We start from the raw sequence: 14,035 nt of genomic DNA on the forward strand, positions 1-14,035 counted from the left end.
GATCGAAAGCAGAAAACAATATCTGGCTTTCACGTTGAGAGAGACAGGCCGGGCAGGACAGCGGAAGAGTCCGCGCATCATACCAGCCAAGGACGGGTGTAACATTCTCAGATCAACGGAATCCACACTTTGACTGAGCCAACTCCTTAGTTTCTTGATGATTGTGCCTGACGATGGTTCGCCGTTTCAAGTAATCGATTCCACTGAGCTCTATCCAGTGAATTGAATCCATCCTACCAGCTCTAGACTCTGCGCCTTCCACAAATGCACCACTAACGTCGGGCTCCTTCAAACGACAATTGACACCACTATACTCCAGAGGTTTGACCGAGACTCCTTTCAAAGTGTTGAATTCATTGAGTAGTTAGGACTTGGACTTTTTCAGCCACCAGAAACCAGATGAGATTCTGCTTTCAGCGGCTTTATCTGTCCTGTTTCATATATTTTGAGACCTGCATTCATCTAAATCCCGTGAATAGCGATCTATTGCACCACGAGAGTAACAAGCCCAAAAAGTTGAGACTTTGAAACTCATCGAGCCGATTCAGCCGAAAGCTCAATTCGGTACATGTAAGGTAGTCTTAGATCAGCTGCACTTAGAGTCGTTCCTTTGCTTCAAGTTGCTCAGACTATGCCTGATATAGCCTTGGTTTATCTAAAGATCCTGGCCTCATATTGTAACCCAATCTGCAAATGGTTCTCGTCTTAAAGGTTTACTAGAGCTCCGTGGATAGGGCGATAATCCGGCACCTATCCGTTACTGCAAAGAGTTTACTGCTACCTCAGAAAGAGACTCAATCGATTGAATCGAGTCATTGCTCATTGAAAGTTCATTGAGCGCCTATGATCGGTAGATCTGCAAAATCTACGTAGACTGTAATTACTAATAAGCCACTGTGGCCGCCTTTTATCATTACAGACGGAATTAGACTTATATACCGGAAGAAAATGACTAAGGCTGATTCTTGCCTAGTTCCAAGATGAGTATTTGTAATCGAGGGCAATTGAACCTTTTTCCAGTTTCCCTACTTAGTTGCGTAAAGTACATGAGACTGGAACTCGAAACTCTTTGTAGGTACATTCAGTCAACACCTTTATTAATCCCGAAAATAGTCCATTGTTGGCTCATGCTTCAGTGGGTGTTACAAGCATTTCCGGCTGTCATATATGTTGGTGGTTGGCATCGACATTGCTCGCATTCATAGGACCGTTTTTGCGATTTCGATACTACCGATCCGTTGACATGAATATATGAATCAATGGATATTTAGTACTCTCCACAATGACAGATCGATAGTTGGTGTGTTCTCTACTGAAGCCCACATCATTGATACTTCGGGTTTTAGTCACCGGGCACCTAGTTCCTGCGAACTTTGTGGCAAGTAATCCTGACGCAGAAAAGCAACCCATTTTCGAATTCGTTGTCGCCCATGCTCACATGCGGTGATCACGACTTGCATTTTCGCTGACTAATCCACCATGTGCCCGTTGAATCATGTGAGAATGCCGACAGACGCGCACGCACGCTGGTAAACTTTGGCTGCCTTGGTAAAGATGCATATTCGCCGCCTATAGAGTCTTGTTTAGATACACGTGGGCGGATAAAGAACCAATGGAGCTCATGGTCATGCTGAGCTGCATTGCCTCGCACCTGGTCAAGTCCCTGTCCGTATGGATTGCCTTGTTAAATCAAGTCAACAGCGCATGGGGATCATCCGGCAGGGCCAGACACGCTCTTTGACACACCTTCGGCGTAACTTGAGTTCATCGAAGAACCCCCAAAAATGGCAGTCTGTTCGCCGTCTGAAAGTTTCTAGGTGAACCTCGTACTGTATGTACATGCATGTAATTATGGTTCCCAATGTCCTGAAGGATGTACAAAACCGACTCAGCCCAGTAAGCTCGTACAAGAGTTCTGCTTCAGATGCACCGAAGCAATCCTTTTGCGCAATCATCAATATAGGGGTCTGAGTGTGCTTCCCGGCATGTTCAGGCCCCAGCAGGATTCTGAAGTCCCTGATCGACGCCATGCAGAATGACGATCTACAGGGGTGACGTGGCTTTGTGTGCCTGTGGCTTATGCCAGAAGAGAAAGGTGGCTGACGAGGTCAACAACGCTAATGAAGGGGCTGAGATCATTGCTTTTCACTCACTGTTTGAACTCAAACGGTCCGAAAAGAGCCAAGCACACCAAATTATCCTGGCATAGCTGCTATACGTAGTAAGCTACACGTCGTCTTCCAAGCATGGCCAGGCAGCGTAGTGGCATAGTCAGTATTCGTATTCAGCAGGCTTCCGTCATTGTCTTGTCTCGATGCTAGTTTGTCTTGCCCGCCACAATTCGTATCAAGATAGCATTGGCGGGTCACGGCAGTTAGCGGCATCCGCTCGCGGGGGCTCAAAGCTTCAATCTTGCTCTAGCGGCCTCACCCCGGCCCTCATCAGCCTAGATCTTTGTCCCTTCCCGAAGGTCCCGTTACTTAATAGGCTGTTTCGCTAGGCAAAAACGCGCCGTTGCATGTCTAGCTCCGGCTCGTGACGCCAAAGTTCCTTCGCTTGCGGGAATGGATCACCTCACGAGAATGGCGTCCGGAATGGGGCTGTTTGATGCCTAGAATCCTTCCAGGGGTAATTGTTATAAAATCTTGGCAACCTTTCGGAGTAGAGTTGAGCAACGAAGCATAACCAGTCGTTTCTCAAAAGCCTCGCATAAAGACATTGTATTTAATTTCTCTCAAGGTTCAATTAAGATGTCGTCACTCGCTAAGTTTATTGCGGCCGCGGTCGTTGGCGTCGCAATATGTCCTTTCGTCGCAGCCGCTGGCAATGTTACGGTTAAGGAGCTTACCGGTGGCTGCTCCGTGTATCCGGACTACGATGCCTCCGCCGGCCAAGCGGGGCCTTGGTCGATTCAAGTCAAGAATACCGGCGGCATCATCGATGACCACGGCCTGACCGCAATCTACTCTCGCGGCTCGACTGGCATCCGATGGGGATACGTAAGTTCATATCCACGCGGCACCACCCGATTGGCCCGGCCATAACGTACAAATTACTAACCATACAAACCTTCTATTCAGATGGCTGCACTTGACAAGGCCGCCGTGGCGCAGATCCCGCTGCAATGTGTCGATGGCCAAGGCATTCAAGCCCGGGTACCCACCGGCGTGTCGGACTACAACTGGGAGAACCTCGTGGCCGCAGAGATTCCGTACGACGCTCTCCTAATGTACTTTGTCAACGGTACCGAAATCAAGCCGTACTCGCATTACACAACCAATGGCACGCAGATCGACGGAGTCTTTCTAGGCTCCGAGGGCTATACGACGTGGGCTTTTCAGAAGGACACTACTTCTGACCAGGGAACTTTCTGGGCGGCCAGATTGTTGGGCGCCAACAGCGAGGACCCTTCAACTGGAAAACCGCTATTCGACGGGGAGATTACTGGCTTCCTCAGAGTTTATGGTTCTTAAACTTTCGGCTTAGCTCGCCGGTAGGAGATGTCAGCGTCATTCCAGCGATGTTGGTCGTCCAGCATGTTCCTATCCTGACTGAAAGGGGCCGAATACACCTGCTATCCACTCTTGATAGCGCTCAGCTTCCCCAGTCGTTGTTTCTTTTTCTTGTGTGTTGTCGCGTTCATTCTTTCATCCAATAATGTGCCGCTTGGGCCGCGGGTGAGAGTCAAGATGCCACAAATAGAAGGTTTCGAAACATTACGGATGGTCCGCACTTGGGCCGCATGACAACATGAATTATGGGTAACCATTGCCAGCGAAAGAGAAAGCGAGAAATAAGTAGGAAAAATAATGATGAGCGAACTCTTACTTCCTGGCGTATCTACCCGAGATGGATCAATCTTGTCCTTCCCGAGAGAATGAGTCGATGAATAGGAAATCAACCACATCCACCCCTGACCCTCTGTAGACGCATCGGTGCGACCAATCTGGACAGCGACACTGCGTCCTACTACACTGCACGGATCGTTTGGTGTCCTCCATGACAATGAGACTTGCGAATACGAAACCGGTAACGTCCTTTCGCTCGTTTACCTGCAAACCTCACTCGATGAACCTTGGTTCGGACTCTTTCGTCAGTCCGCTTGGCCAAAGCCCTCACACTCTTCGCTCCTCACCCCGCGTTTTCATTTTCTCCAGGCCATTGTCCCGCGGCAGCGCTAATATACGCCCTTCGGATCGAATCCTTTTCGTCCCGTTTATCGGCGCAGGGGTGATGGGGGGGGGGGAAGACAAGACGTGAGCCAAACATGCCCAGAGCCCACCAATTTTCTACCTCCCCCGGCGGCCGGTAGTTGGGCGGTTCCATCCGGTTTCGCAATTCCGCGAGTGAGTTTCGCAACACGTCGGTTGCTTGCTAGTTTATGCTCCCAGTCGTTCGTCTCCCGTCGGCTATGTAGGTGGTCATTCGACACGGTGGTGGCGGGGCACACTAGAGCATACTCTGTGTTTGCTGTCAAGCTTGCAGCTAAGGGGACGTAGTGGAGGGTGGGCAGCGAAGTTATATTACACCTTTATGTCCCATCTCTATCCCCGATTTTCACCTTTCTGCCCGAGCACATTATTATTGCGATCCGTCAACCACCCAAGATGTCGACGTCGATGCTTCCCAATATGAACGGCACAGCCGGTGCTGCGATGGACGGCACACTCTTCGTAGAGATGGCCCAGCGATGGCCTGTTGCGGCCACTGTACTCTTTACATGTGCTGTCGCACTCTTGCTGCAGACTGTCATGAAGAGCGATCCATGGGCGGATATTCCTATGGTCGGAACTGAGTTTGGAGGGTCAGAGGCCCGACGAAAGCGATTCATGAATGGTGAGGCCCGAAACCTTTACCTCGATGGATACAGGAAGGTATGTCATAGATCGTTGTGCCTTCACGGGCGAGACTAGATATTGAGCAAACATGCGCGTAGTTCAAAGAAAGGGCATTCCGGATTACTACGGCAAGGAGTAAGACCCAGTTCTATGAGGAAGCAGAGCGCCGGGACTGATCGACCTACAGAATCGCCAAACATCGTCGTCGCCCCGAAGTTTATGAACGAGCTGAAGAAGCTTCCCGAAGACGTCCTGAACTTCAACCGTGCCGTTGCGGAGGTGAGTCGAAACGAACAGTGCGCGGCGGATAGGCAGAACTGATGGGCCACTAGTCGCTGCACGCAAACTACACTGGTATGGAAACCGATGTCCCGTTGCTCCCCCACACGGTCAAGACTGCTTTGACGCCGGCACTGGGTACGTTGTATTTCTCTCAATTGTGATGTTCTGAACCCTCCTCTTAACAGCCACCTAGTCCGACTCAACCCGATCATCGCCGACGAGGTCATCGAAGCTCTCCGAACAGAACTCCCCCAATCGTGCGACTGGACCGAAGTCAAGATCATGGACAAGATGATGCGCGTCATCGCCAAGGCGTCCGGCCGCATCTTCATCGGACCAGAGCTTTGCCGAAACGAAGAATACTTGGACGCCGCGATCTATTACACCGTCGATCTCATGAAGGCCGTTAGACGAGTCGCAAATATCACCCCCTGGCTACGACCTTTCACAGCGGCGAGAACACCGGAGGTGAAGAAGGTCCACTACCGAGTTGAAGAGGCGGATAAGTTCCTGAGACCGGTAGTGACCGCAAGGAAGGAAGCCGAGAAGAGCCCCGACTATCAGAAGCCGGATGATATGCTGCAGTGGATTATGGAGTCGCAGAAGAAGTTTGGCCAGAAGAACGACAGAGAACTAGCCAGATACCAACTAGGTATCAGCTTCGCTGCTATCCACACTACCACGGTCACCACAGCCAACGCGTAAGTCTCTAAGCAAACCACTTGGACAGAGCGATACTGAATTTGACACCCTGAATTCAGTCTATACACCCTAGCTGCCATGCCCGAGTTGGTACCCATGCTCCGGGATGATATACAGCAAGCCCTGTCTGAGAGCAATGGCGTCTTCACAAGTGGCGCTATGCAAAACATGAAAAAGCTGGACAGCTTCCTCAAAGAGACTATGAGATTTTACTCACTGGGCTCCAGTAAGTCTTCTGCTCTTCACTCGCCAACCGATCCCACATTCTGACAATTTGTGCAGCAACATTCCAACGCAAGGTCTTAAAGACATTCACCCTGTCCAACGGCCAAGTCATTCCCGCAGGATCCGTAATTGAACTGCCCATGATCGGTATCAACAATGACGATGGTATCTTTCCCGACTCTGACAAATTCGACCCCTTGAGGTTCTACAAACTCCGACAGGCCAAGACGGAGCAGGAGAGCGGCTCGAAGCAGGCCGAGGTGGTGGCAAACGCCCAATTCGTCAGCGTCGGACAGACCAGCTTGACCTTTGGATATGGTCGCCACGCGTGCCCGGGTCGCTTCTTTGCCGTGAATGAGATCAAGATGATCATGGCGACGACTCTGGCCAGCTACGACATCAAGAATCCGGGTGATAGCACGGAACGATTCAAGAACTTGGAGTACGGCCCAGTCGTAAGTGGACGAAGCTACTCACGGAGAGGTTGAGAATGCTGACAATTCCCTAGACTCAACCTGATCCCAACAAGAAGGTACTGTTGAGGAAGATTTAGTGGTCATAAAGGGAGTCTCTGGGGGTGTATTCTTTGTTTTAGAGTTGTAAGACAGCATACGTGCAATGTGGCCAGTCAGTACGACGTATCCAAAAGTCGAGCTGCGGGTATACGGACTCGTCGTTTGATTGACTAGGAAACGGAACCTCGGGGTTTAATAGATCACATTGAAGTGTTCCTTTGAAACGACGTGGAATATTGAACGGTCTTGACTTATTCCGGGGCATCGACGCCCCTCCTTTTCAATTCCAAACCTGGGTAATAGTGTAATCCTTATATTTCATGGCTCTAATAAAGCTTCAGTGCCTAGATGCATGCACAAAGGAAAAGGTAACCCGCCAAGGGTAAGTTGCAAATAAAAGAAAGATGTCCGCTTAATCGACTGGATCATAATGCCAGTCCCTCCAATTTTCTTCGCTCGGCTTCCTTGCTCCCGCGGGTGCCTCCGGAAGCTCTATTCGCGTCTCTCCAGTCTCTTTAAAACCACCCTGTTGACTCCCTTCACCTGTGAAACACTTGCTGGCCTGCAGCTCCGTAGTAAGACTCGTAGCGCGAGTCTTGTTGTTGCTGCTGTTGCGGCTTCGGGTATTGCGCGCTCTCCATCAGGTACCCCTCGTTGAGCACCTCCGAGCTCGAAACTTGCTTCAAGCCAGTAGCCTGGTTGTTGAGAACACGGCTCGGGCGAAACCAGTTGAATGCCATGGACGTGATACCCATCAATGTCGCATCAAAGATGTAAATGTACTTCTCCTTTGCCTGCAATTTGCCATTCGTGCCTTGGACATATTCGGCAACTCGAAAAAGCGATCGGATCATGATGAAGAAACTGGTTGCGTAAAGAACATAGAGAAGATCTTTCCAAGGGGTTTGGACTGTGAGGGACTGGGATGTCGGGCGGCGAGAGTGGCGAAGGTGGAAGACGAGGGTAACGGCGATGAAGAAACCGAAGAACAAGATCTGGATCCCGAGGCCAACGACAATGATGTTTTCTCCCAGCTTCACAGTATCGCTGCTCTTGGCAGAAGCCAACATGCCACCGCCTCCACCCTGCGCGAAGAAAGACAGCACATCTCCGAGCACAAAGACCTTGGTCAACCACTTGGGCTTGATCAAAGAGTATTCTCCGGCATCGAGAAGGTCAATCAGGCGACCAAGAACCATATAAATTGATGCGGCGAATAGTGCGGGGCCGAGGAGGAGGAGAATCGATTGGATAATGTAAGGGCTCAGGGTGTAATCCGGTGCTTCTGATGCAGACAAGCTGCGGCCAAGGTAGCCAACTAATTCATCTGGTAAAGAGTTATTCGAGTCAGGCTCGAGAAGGGAGATGGTTGGATAACTTACATATGCACCCGATCGCGAAGGGAATGAAATACCACGTTCGGTGTCGACATATTTGCCAGATGTGCAGCATACCAGAAACTCCAAACACGATAATAAAGACAGTTGCCGCTACCATAGACGGCTCATAGTGGTAGAAAACGAAACCGGTAGAAGCACCTTCGGTCGAGGTGCTGCCATCCGCCATTGTGAATGAACCTTTGCTTGGTGTACTTACGTTTAGGTAGCGACTTTGCCTTTTGAGTTGAGTTTGGGTGGGCTGCAGTTTGAGCTCTAGTCGGTGAATAACTTCCCTCCCAAGGCGATTAATACTGTGAGTTCGTTCGTGTAAGGATTGCGGTTGGGCGATGTAGTAGCTTACTGATCAAGTTCTACTACCATCCCCAATCGGTCCAAAGACGTCAATATAAGTAAGCACTCACGTTCATCTTCGAATTCCCTCCCTTTACCCCTTTGTGTTTGCCTACGTGTGTTGCTGCCGCGCAAAACAAACTTAACACGAAGAGCCCCCGTTACGCTAGGCAGACTGAGGGATGGCATTTGCAAATTTTTAGATTATACGCGGATTAGCACTAGGGCTGAGCCACGTTAATCAAGCAGTTTTCGGTACTCTCCATACGCGTAATATCAAGATATGGCCATTGATAAGGGGGCTATGCAAAGTCCGGGACGGTATGACCAATCCGGCGAGATGCACGAATACATGTACAATATACGTAGGTAGTGGGGGAACCCCAAGTTTAGATCGTTAGACCAACGGCCAAGCTCGCGCACGAGTTGGTCGTATACGCGTATTCGTCACCAAAGAAGCGAGTCAACCCGACAACCCGCGGGTTGACAAAATGTCAATGAGCTGCTTGAAACCGTGTCCACCTTTTATATTTATGTAAGCATTGAGGGGCAACGAACGCTCTTTGTGGGACAAAATCATCCTGGCAGCGGTGGCCGCATCCCCATCGTGGATCGAGACAACATGCCCACACCCCTGAGTTTACATGGCCCTGATGCAACGGGAACAGGCCGAATCCGCGGCTTCTTGCACTAAATATGCCCAAAGGAGACTAAAAAGATCTTCTTGCACGTGGATTCGCTCTTCGGTGCGTCTTGGTGCGGCCCGAAACTACCGGGGCCCAAACAGTTTGGCCTCCCTAAGCGCCCCGTTCGAGGCTTATCCCGCCCCAGTCAGGTACGAATCGGAACGAAAATACGACCATCACTGAGGCTACGGAGGAATGATAATGATGTAAGTGTTGAATAGTTGAATATTTGATTAAATGTTTTGATTGCCTAGTCACAATTTCTCTTAGGACCCTCTCTGATTGAGGAATTGATTTTTCTTGTGAACCTCCTGGGATACTATTGTACTCTTCACTTTTCTTTTCTTCATCGCTACAGCCATTCATCAATACTTTTCACGACATTCACAGCACGGCCCCAACTTCGACCTCAACCCTGGCAATCCCAAATGCTGTCTCATATTGACAGTACAAAATGTCGAAGCGGAACACGATCAGAATGATACGATAGAATCCTGTCCCTCAAGACTACCTCCCATCCTATGAGACAGCGATCAGCCAAGGGCATCAGCATCACACCAAAAGTGTTGGAAGTAGGAACCCCAAGCTATCCAGTTGGATTTACTTTTCAGTATATCCCAACCGACTAAAACTCCAACAGCCGATGGAAGAGTTGACATGAAACTTGACTCGCGCTTAGCAATGATACTCGCCCGCTTCATCCCCAACTACAAAGACGCGGCCGATCTCGAGAAGTGGTAGCCGCCCAAGGCCCTCCTCTAGAATACTTCGAAGCAGCAGAGCGTTTCGCGGAGGTGAAGACGTTCCCCGTCAAGCTCAATATCGTGATCCAGGTCGTCAGGAGCCGCGGAGATATTCAGCCATTCATAGCGCTCGGAAAGGAGCTCCAGACGTGCTGCCACAGAGTACGCCCCCAGCAACGCATGACGTCTTTGACGACTTCACACGCAAGTCCGACCTCGAGTTTTACCCCCACGGAGGAGATCCTTCCGAATTGATGGCCTACATGGTCAAGAACCCCGGCTTGATCCCGAGCTTGAAGAGCTTGAAGGGCGGAGATATCCAGATGAAGCGCAAGATGGTCAAGGAAATGCTCGATGGATGCTGGAGTTCTTGCATCTAGCCCGATACGCAGACCTGAAACCCTTTCGTGGCAAGCACAATCATTGCGAACTCGCCGAGTTTGGCGTTTGTTCACTGCGCTCAGGCCCTTGGTGTACCGCTGCATTTCATGTTCACTAGGCCTAGGAGCAGCTCAAGGGTATTTCTGCATCCTATTGCGAACCCCAATTTGAGGACAAAGGAGTCGTTGACCAAATGATGGCGAATATTATGTCCTACAGTGTTGTTGAGTGGCTGACATGGCATGAGTATGCTGTCATTCTAGCCGCCATTCGTCTCTGGTGTTAATGATTTCAATACTGTCACAGACTCGGAGATGTCATCAATGACTGGAGGAGAACGACTGATCTCGAAGAAGTTCCATTTTCTGAAGACCCTGTGATTCTTGGCGAGCATTCCCTATTTACCAGTCTTGGTAGTTCCATTTTCATAGTTGTAACGGCAGTGTAAACGGATCAACGGCAATGTTCTATGAGTCGACAAATTGTCCCGCTTCAAGGGCTAACAGGGCGGGTTTCGAACTCTGGTCCAATTTCGTATCATACTAAAGCCGTCGATGGCTGGGTTTCAAAATTTTACCGCTGGCTGAATCTGTACGGCCGGGGAGCATTCGGAAGTGCCAAACTCGTAAGACTGTAGCTGTTGGAACAATCGTTGAGTCTGACCGGGTTGCTCCGGGTTGCGCGCTGTTTTTCACCGTGGTCGCTGCGTCTGGTGGGTGAATCATACGCTACGTTGGGTAGTCCATTCGATTCTAAGTGTTAACACGCCTTCGAATGCTGGAGTACAGACTGCTGGTCTCGCGAGGCTTGTCGTCATCTAAACATATGTTGGGTCTCTATCCCGGAACCCTGTCAACATTCGGCCAGGCCTATAGTTTTGCCCTGTCGAAGTCAAAACACTGCTCCGGCCCCACACCAAAAGCCCTCCGGCTGAGGATCGCCACCAGTATTTCGACGTACCACTGCCTTTCTGCTGTTCAAGGTGCTCTGTGTACTAGGAGCGATCATGCATAAGCAGGATGGCTCACTATCAGTCAGACAAACAGACTCGTATAGTAATGAGTTGCTTTTTCAACGTCTTCGAACAGTGCCTCTTTCGTCTACTCTATGAACTGAAAAGCGTTTGGTGGTCCTCCTCGCAGCCAGTTACGAATCTCAAGCAGCGCATTGAGGTCGTTCTCTAGGCGAGAAATTTAGGTTGCTTTATCGTACTATTCCTACGCCCGGCCCACGTCAATAAGACTCTCTCCCACTTTCCGACATAATCCATAGTCGATTATAACCTAGTCATCACTATCGATCATAATATCACTTGGATCAATATCGTTATGCACAATCCCGAGGGAATTAAGATGCGCGATGCCGGCCTGAACCCCTCCTAAGGTTGTTAATGGTGGTAGTCACCACTAAGATCTCGGCGAATCGTGCTGAAGTTCCTCTTCATCAAGCTACCTTATAGGGATAACCGCCTAAATTAACGTCTTTCCGTAAGTATATGACAAAACAGATACCGCCAATTCTACCATTATAGCTGGACTGAACAGCCAATATATTTCGCGAGGTTGGGATACGGGCTTTCTTTCAAGAGCTCACAAACCCGAACTTCGTTAAGAACGTCGTCGGAGATCTAGTTAGGCAAAGGACTATTACGAGCTTGGCCATACGAATAAAGGCTCAGTATTTTAATATACGTATTACATAGCAACGGGTCGGGCGCTCTCATAAAGGCATGCGAGAAAGGAGGCCTATACGCCACGGCGGGTACCAATACTATATTCATCAGTTAACCTTCGCTAAGTTCCGGTAATACAGATTCAAACGAAGGAACATATACATAATAGACATCTTCACAGCTGTTATAAACAACTAGGGTCTCGGTGAACCTAAAGTCGCCTTCAACTTCTTCAAAAGCCTCAACCGTATCCAAGATCTCGATGCGCAAACCCGGCGATTCTGTAGCTATCGGAGAGTAAGAGAAGTGCTGCGCGGAACAAAATTATCTTTCATGAGACCAGAACGATTTTACTCACAGTGGCCAAAGTTTCGCTCCGCAGCCAAATTGTCTCATTCTCAGCCTTAGCCGAAGTAGACGATCACAAGGTCGGATTGTGGGTGGATTAGGTAGTGGGGAATTTGATGTAGCGTCGAAGGGAGTTGAGAAGAGGGCTCATGACTTTTGTTTTGCCAGCACATCCTTTGGATGACCAAACACCGCACGCCGAAGATTTCCCGGAGGACATAGCCATTCAATCCCCCATAAATCGCGAGGTCACCCAAAAGACGGTGCGAGTCCGGTCACCACGTCGGCAAGTTGCGACCTAAAGTGTAGGAAGGGAAAATTAAGTGTGCGCAAAAGCTGTAAATATGAATTAAGTCTACACAACAACGATGAGCGGCCCTTGTACTGTAGCACTACGTAGGTATCGTACACCCTCAGGCAACTATTAAACGTAGGTGTGAGTAGTGTGGTTAAAGTGTGAATTCTTTAGACAGCTAGAAGGTGTATTATCTGATTGGAAGTCCAATTCGACCTCGAGTCAGGCAAGGGCAAGGCCCATTTGCGGACCTCTATATCAGCTTCTAATTAACGGGCTGACCTAAGGTTAGAACTTTTATGATAATATAATATGAATATATATAGTTCTTTGGTTCTGAGGCTGTTTATTATGTTTCTATGTCTTTGGTGTATATAATACGCTGTAGTTGCTAGGTGCTCATGAGGCGGCCTCCTGGTTCTAGTTGGGTCGTAATAAAGAGGTTCAGTGTTGATAAGAAATTTGGCTTTCAGATTTAGAAGTATTACCTCTAGACTACCTATAGAAATTAGGCGAAGAAGATAAAATTGGTACTTGTAGCGGAGCCTCCCTGTCAATTCACTGAGCTAACGTATGAAACCCCGCAGGTGTACTTGAGTTGTTCTGACGTAAGACCAGCCCTTGCTTGGGTAACCTTGCCGCGCCCGAGGCTGTTAGTTGAGAATGGCTTCATTGCGATGACAAAGCCGGCTCACTCGATTTAAGCTCGGCGATAAGCGCCTTCAGCTACGCGATTTAACCCGCCGCCGAAGCAGGGAGTTGGCTTCGGGTATCAACCCCATATTGCTGTCCGGATGGAACCCACATTACCACCGCCTTACGCAGCAGCCCGATATCGCGACATCTTCGTTTCCTTCTTGTTTTCCGGCGTTGTTTCCAAATTCGGATGTGAACTAATTCTATCGCACGAAGTCGTGCTTCCTTCCCACCCAGTCTCAACAAGTTGGTCAATGTACGCCGACCTCCCGAATATGGTTCAGGCAAGCCGTAGCAAATCACGGCGACTGCATTCCGAAAGACAGAGTCTGATCATGTGTGACTTGGAGCGTTCAATTCAAACTCGACGTTTGAGCCAGCGTGTTAAAATCGGCCCATCGATAATGGTGGATCGCATACAGTTATCTGCGAGATGAGAATATGTTGCCCGATAAACACCTGACTCCGATACCTAATTATTAAGCAAATATATCTGAATTAGGCTAAGCGAAATTGGACCCGAATTATCTAATATTCCGGTATATATTCGATACGTATGAACTTCAGGCCGAATTCCGATTCATAGTACGGATATTGCACGGATACGGCAGATGCAGTATTTGCCGACCCCAACCAGTACCGCGCGCTTGATGACCTACCGCTTAAGGTATTGTCCGTCCAGCCCCGTCGTACTGCTCCGGGCAACAAGCTCTTTCGGTACTTCAGACTCCACCAAGTGCAGATCTCGTCATGAGAAAGGATCAAGAACCATAATATCATGTAATGCAGTGCAACTTTAACACGATCAGGGCGGGCCGTCGTCTGCTCCTTTCTGTGACTCGGATTTGCATACTCTTCTTGGTTTTTTGCGTGATCAGACCCTTGGAGCAAATCATGGCAAAGTCGTGTATAAAGAGCTAAG

General features: G+C 49.3%; 5 protein-coding genes across 5 annotated transcripts; 4 read left to right on the forward strand and 1 right to left on the reverse strand.

The window, feature by feature from the left end:
* Positions 1-2,750: 2,750 nt before the first annotated feature.
* CORC01_03926 (uncharacterized protein) lies at positions 2,751-3,473 on the forward strand (the record flags this gene model as incomplete). The annotated part of the gene is made up of 2 exons (XM_022615575.1): positions 2,751-2,999; positions 3,081-3,473. The coding sequence occupies 2 exons, from the start codon at positions 2,751-2,753 to the stop codon at positions 3,471-3,473; spliced, it is 642 nt and encodes a 213-aa protein (XP_022477994.1).
* Positions 3,474-3,999: 526 nt separating this feature from the next.
* On the forward strand, positions 4,000-4,260 carry CORC01_03927 (uncharacterized protein; the record flags this gene model as incomplete). Its single annotated transcript, XM_022615576.1, has 1 exon — positions 4,000-4,260. The coding sequence occupies one exon, from the start codon at positions 4,000-4,002 to the stop codon at positions 4,258-4,260; it is 261 nt and encodes an 86-aa protein (XP_022477995.1).
* A 347-nt stretch (positions 4,261-4,607) lies between these two features.
* On the forward strand, positions 4,608-6,600 carry CORC01_03928 (cytochrome P450; the record flags this gene model as incomplete). Its single annotated transcript, XM_022615577.1, has 8 exons — positions 4,608-4,874; positions 4,937-4,973; positions 5,026-5,117; positions 5,171-5,255; positions 5,314-5,821; positions 5,882-6,048; positions 6,105-6,502; positions 6,556-6,600. 8 exons carry the CDS (start codon positions 4,608-4,610, stop codon positions 6,598-6,600), a joined length of 1,599 nt encoding a protein of 532 aa, XP_022477996.1.
* A 501-nt stretch (positions 6,601-7,101) lies between these two features.
* Positions 7,102-8,128, reverse strand: CORC01_03929 (uncharacterized protein; the record flags this gene model as incomplete). The annotated part of the gene is made up of 2 exons (XM_022615578.1): positions 7,102-7,889; positions 7,945-8,128. The coding sequence occupies 2 exons, from the start codon at positions 8,126-8,128 to the stop codon at positions 7,102-7,104; spliced, it is 972 nt and encodes a 323-aa protein (XP_022477997.1).
* Positions 8,129-9,694: 1,566 nt separating this feature from the next.
* Positions 9,695-10,101, forward strand: CORC01_03930 (uncharacterized protein; the record flags this gene model as incomplete). The annotated part of the gene is made up of 2 exons (XM_022615579.1): positions 9,695-9,883; positions 9,931-10,101. Coding segments are annotated over 2 exons (360 nt in total), but the record flags the coding sequence as incomplete, so codon positions are not given.
* Positions 10,102-14,035: the final 3,934 nt, after the last annotated feature.

The sequence above is a fragment of the Colletotrichum orchidophilum genome, assembly GCF_001831195.1.
Source record: "Colletotrichum orchidophilum strain IMI 309357 chromosome Unknown Scaffold_24.1, whole genome shotgun sequence".
In the NCBI taxonomy this organism is placed as follows: domain Eukaryota; kingdom Fungi; phylum Ascomycota; class Sordariomycetes; order Glomerellales; family Glomerellaceae; genus Colletotrichum; species Colletotrichum orchidophilum.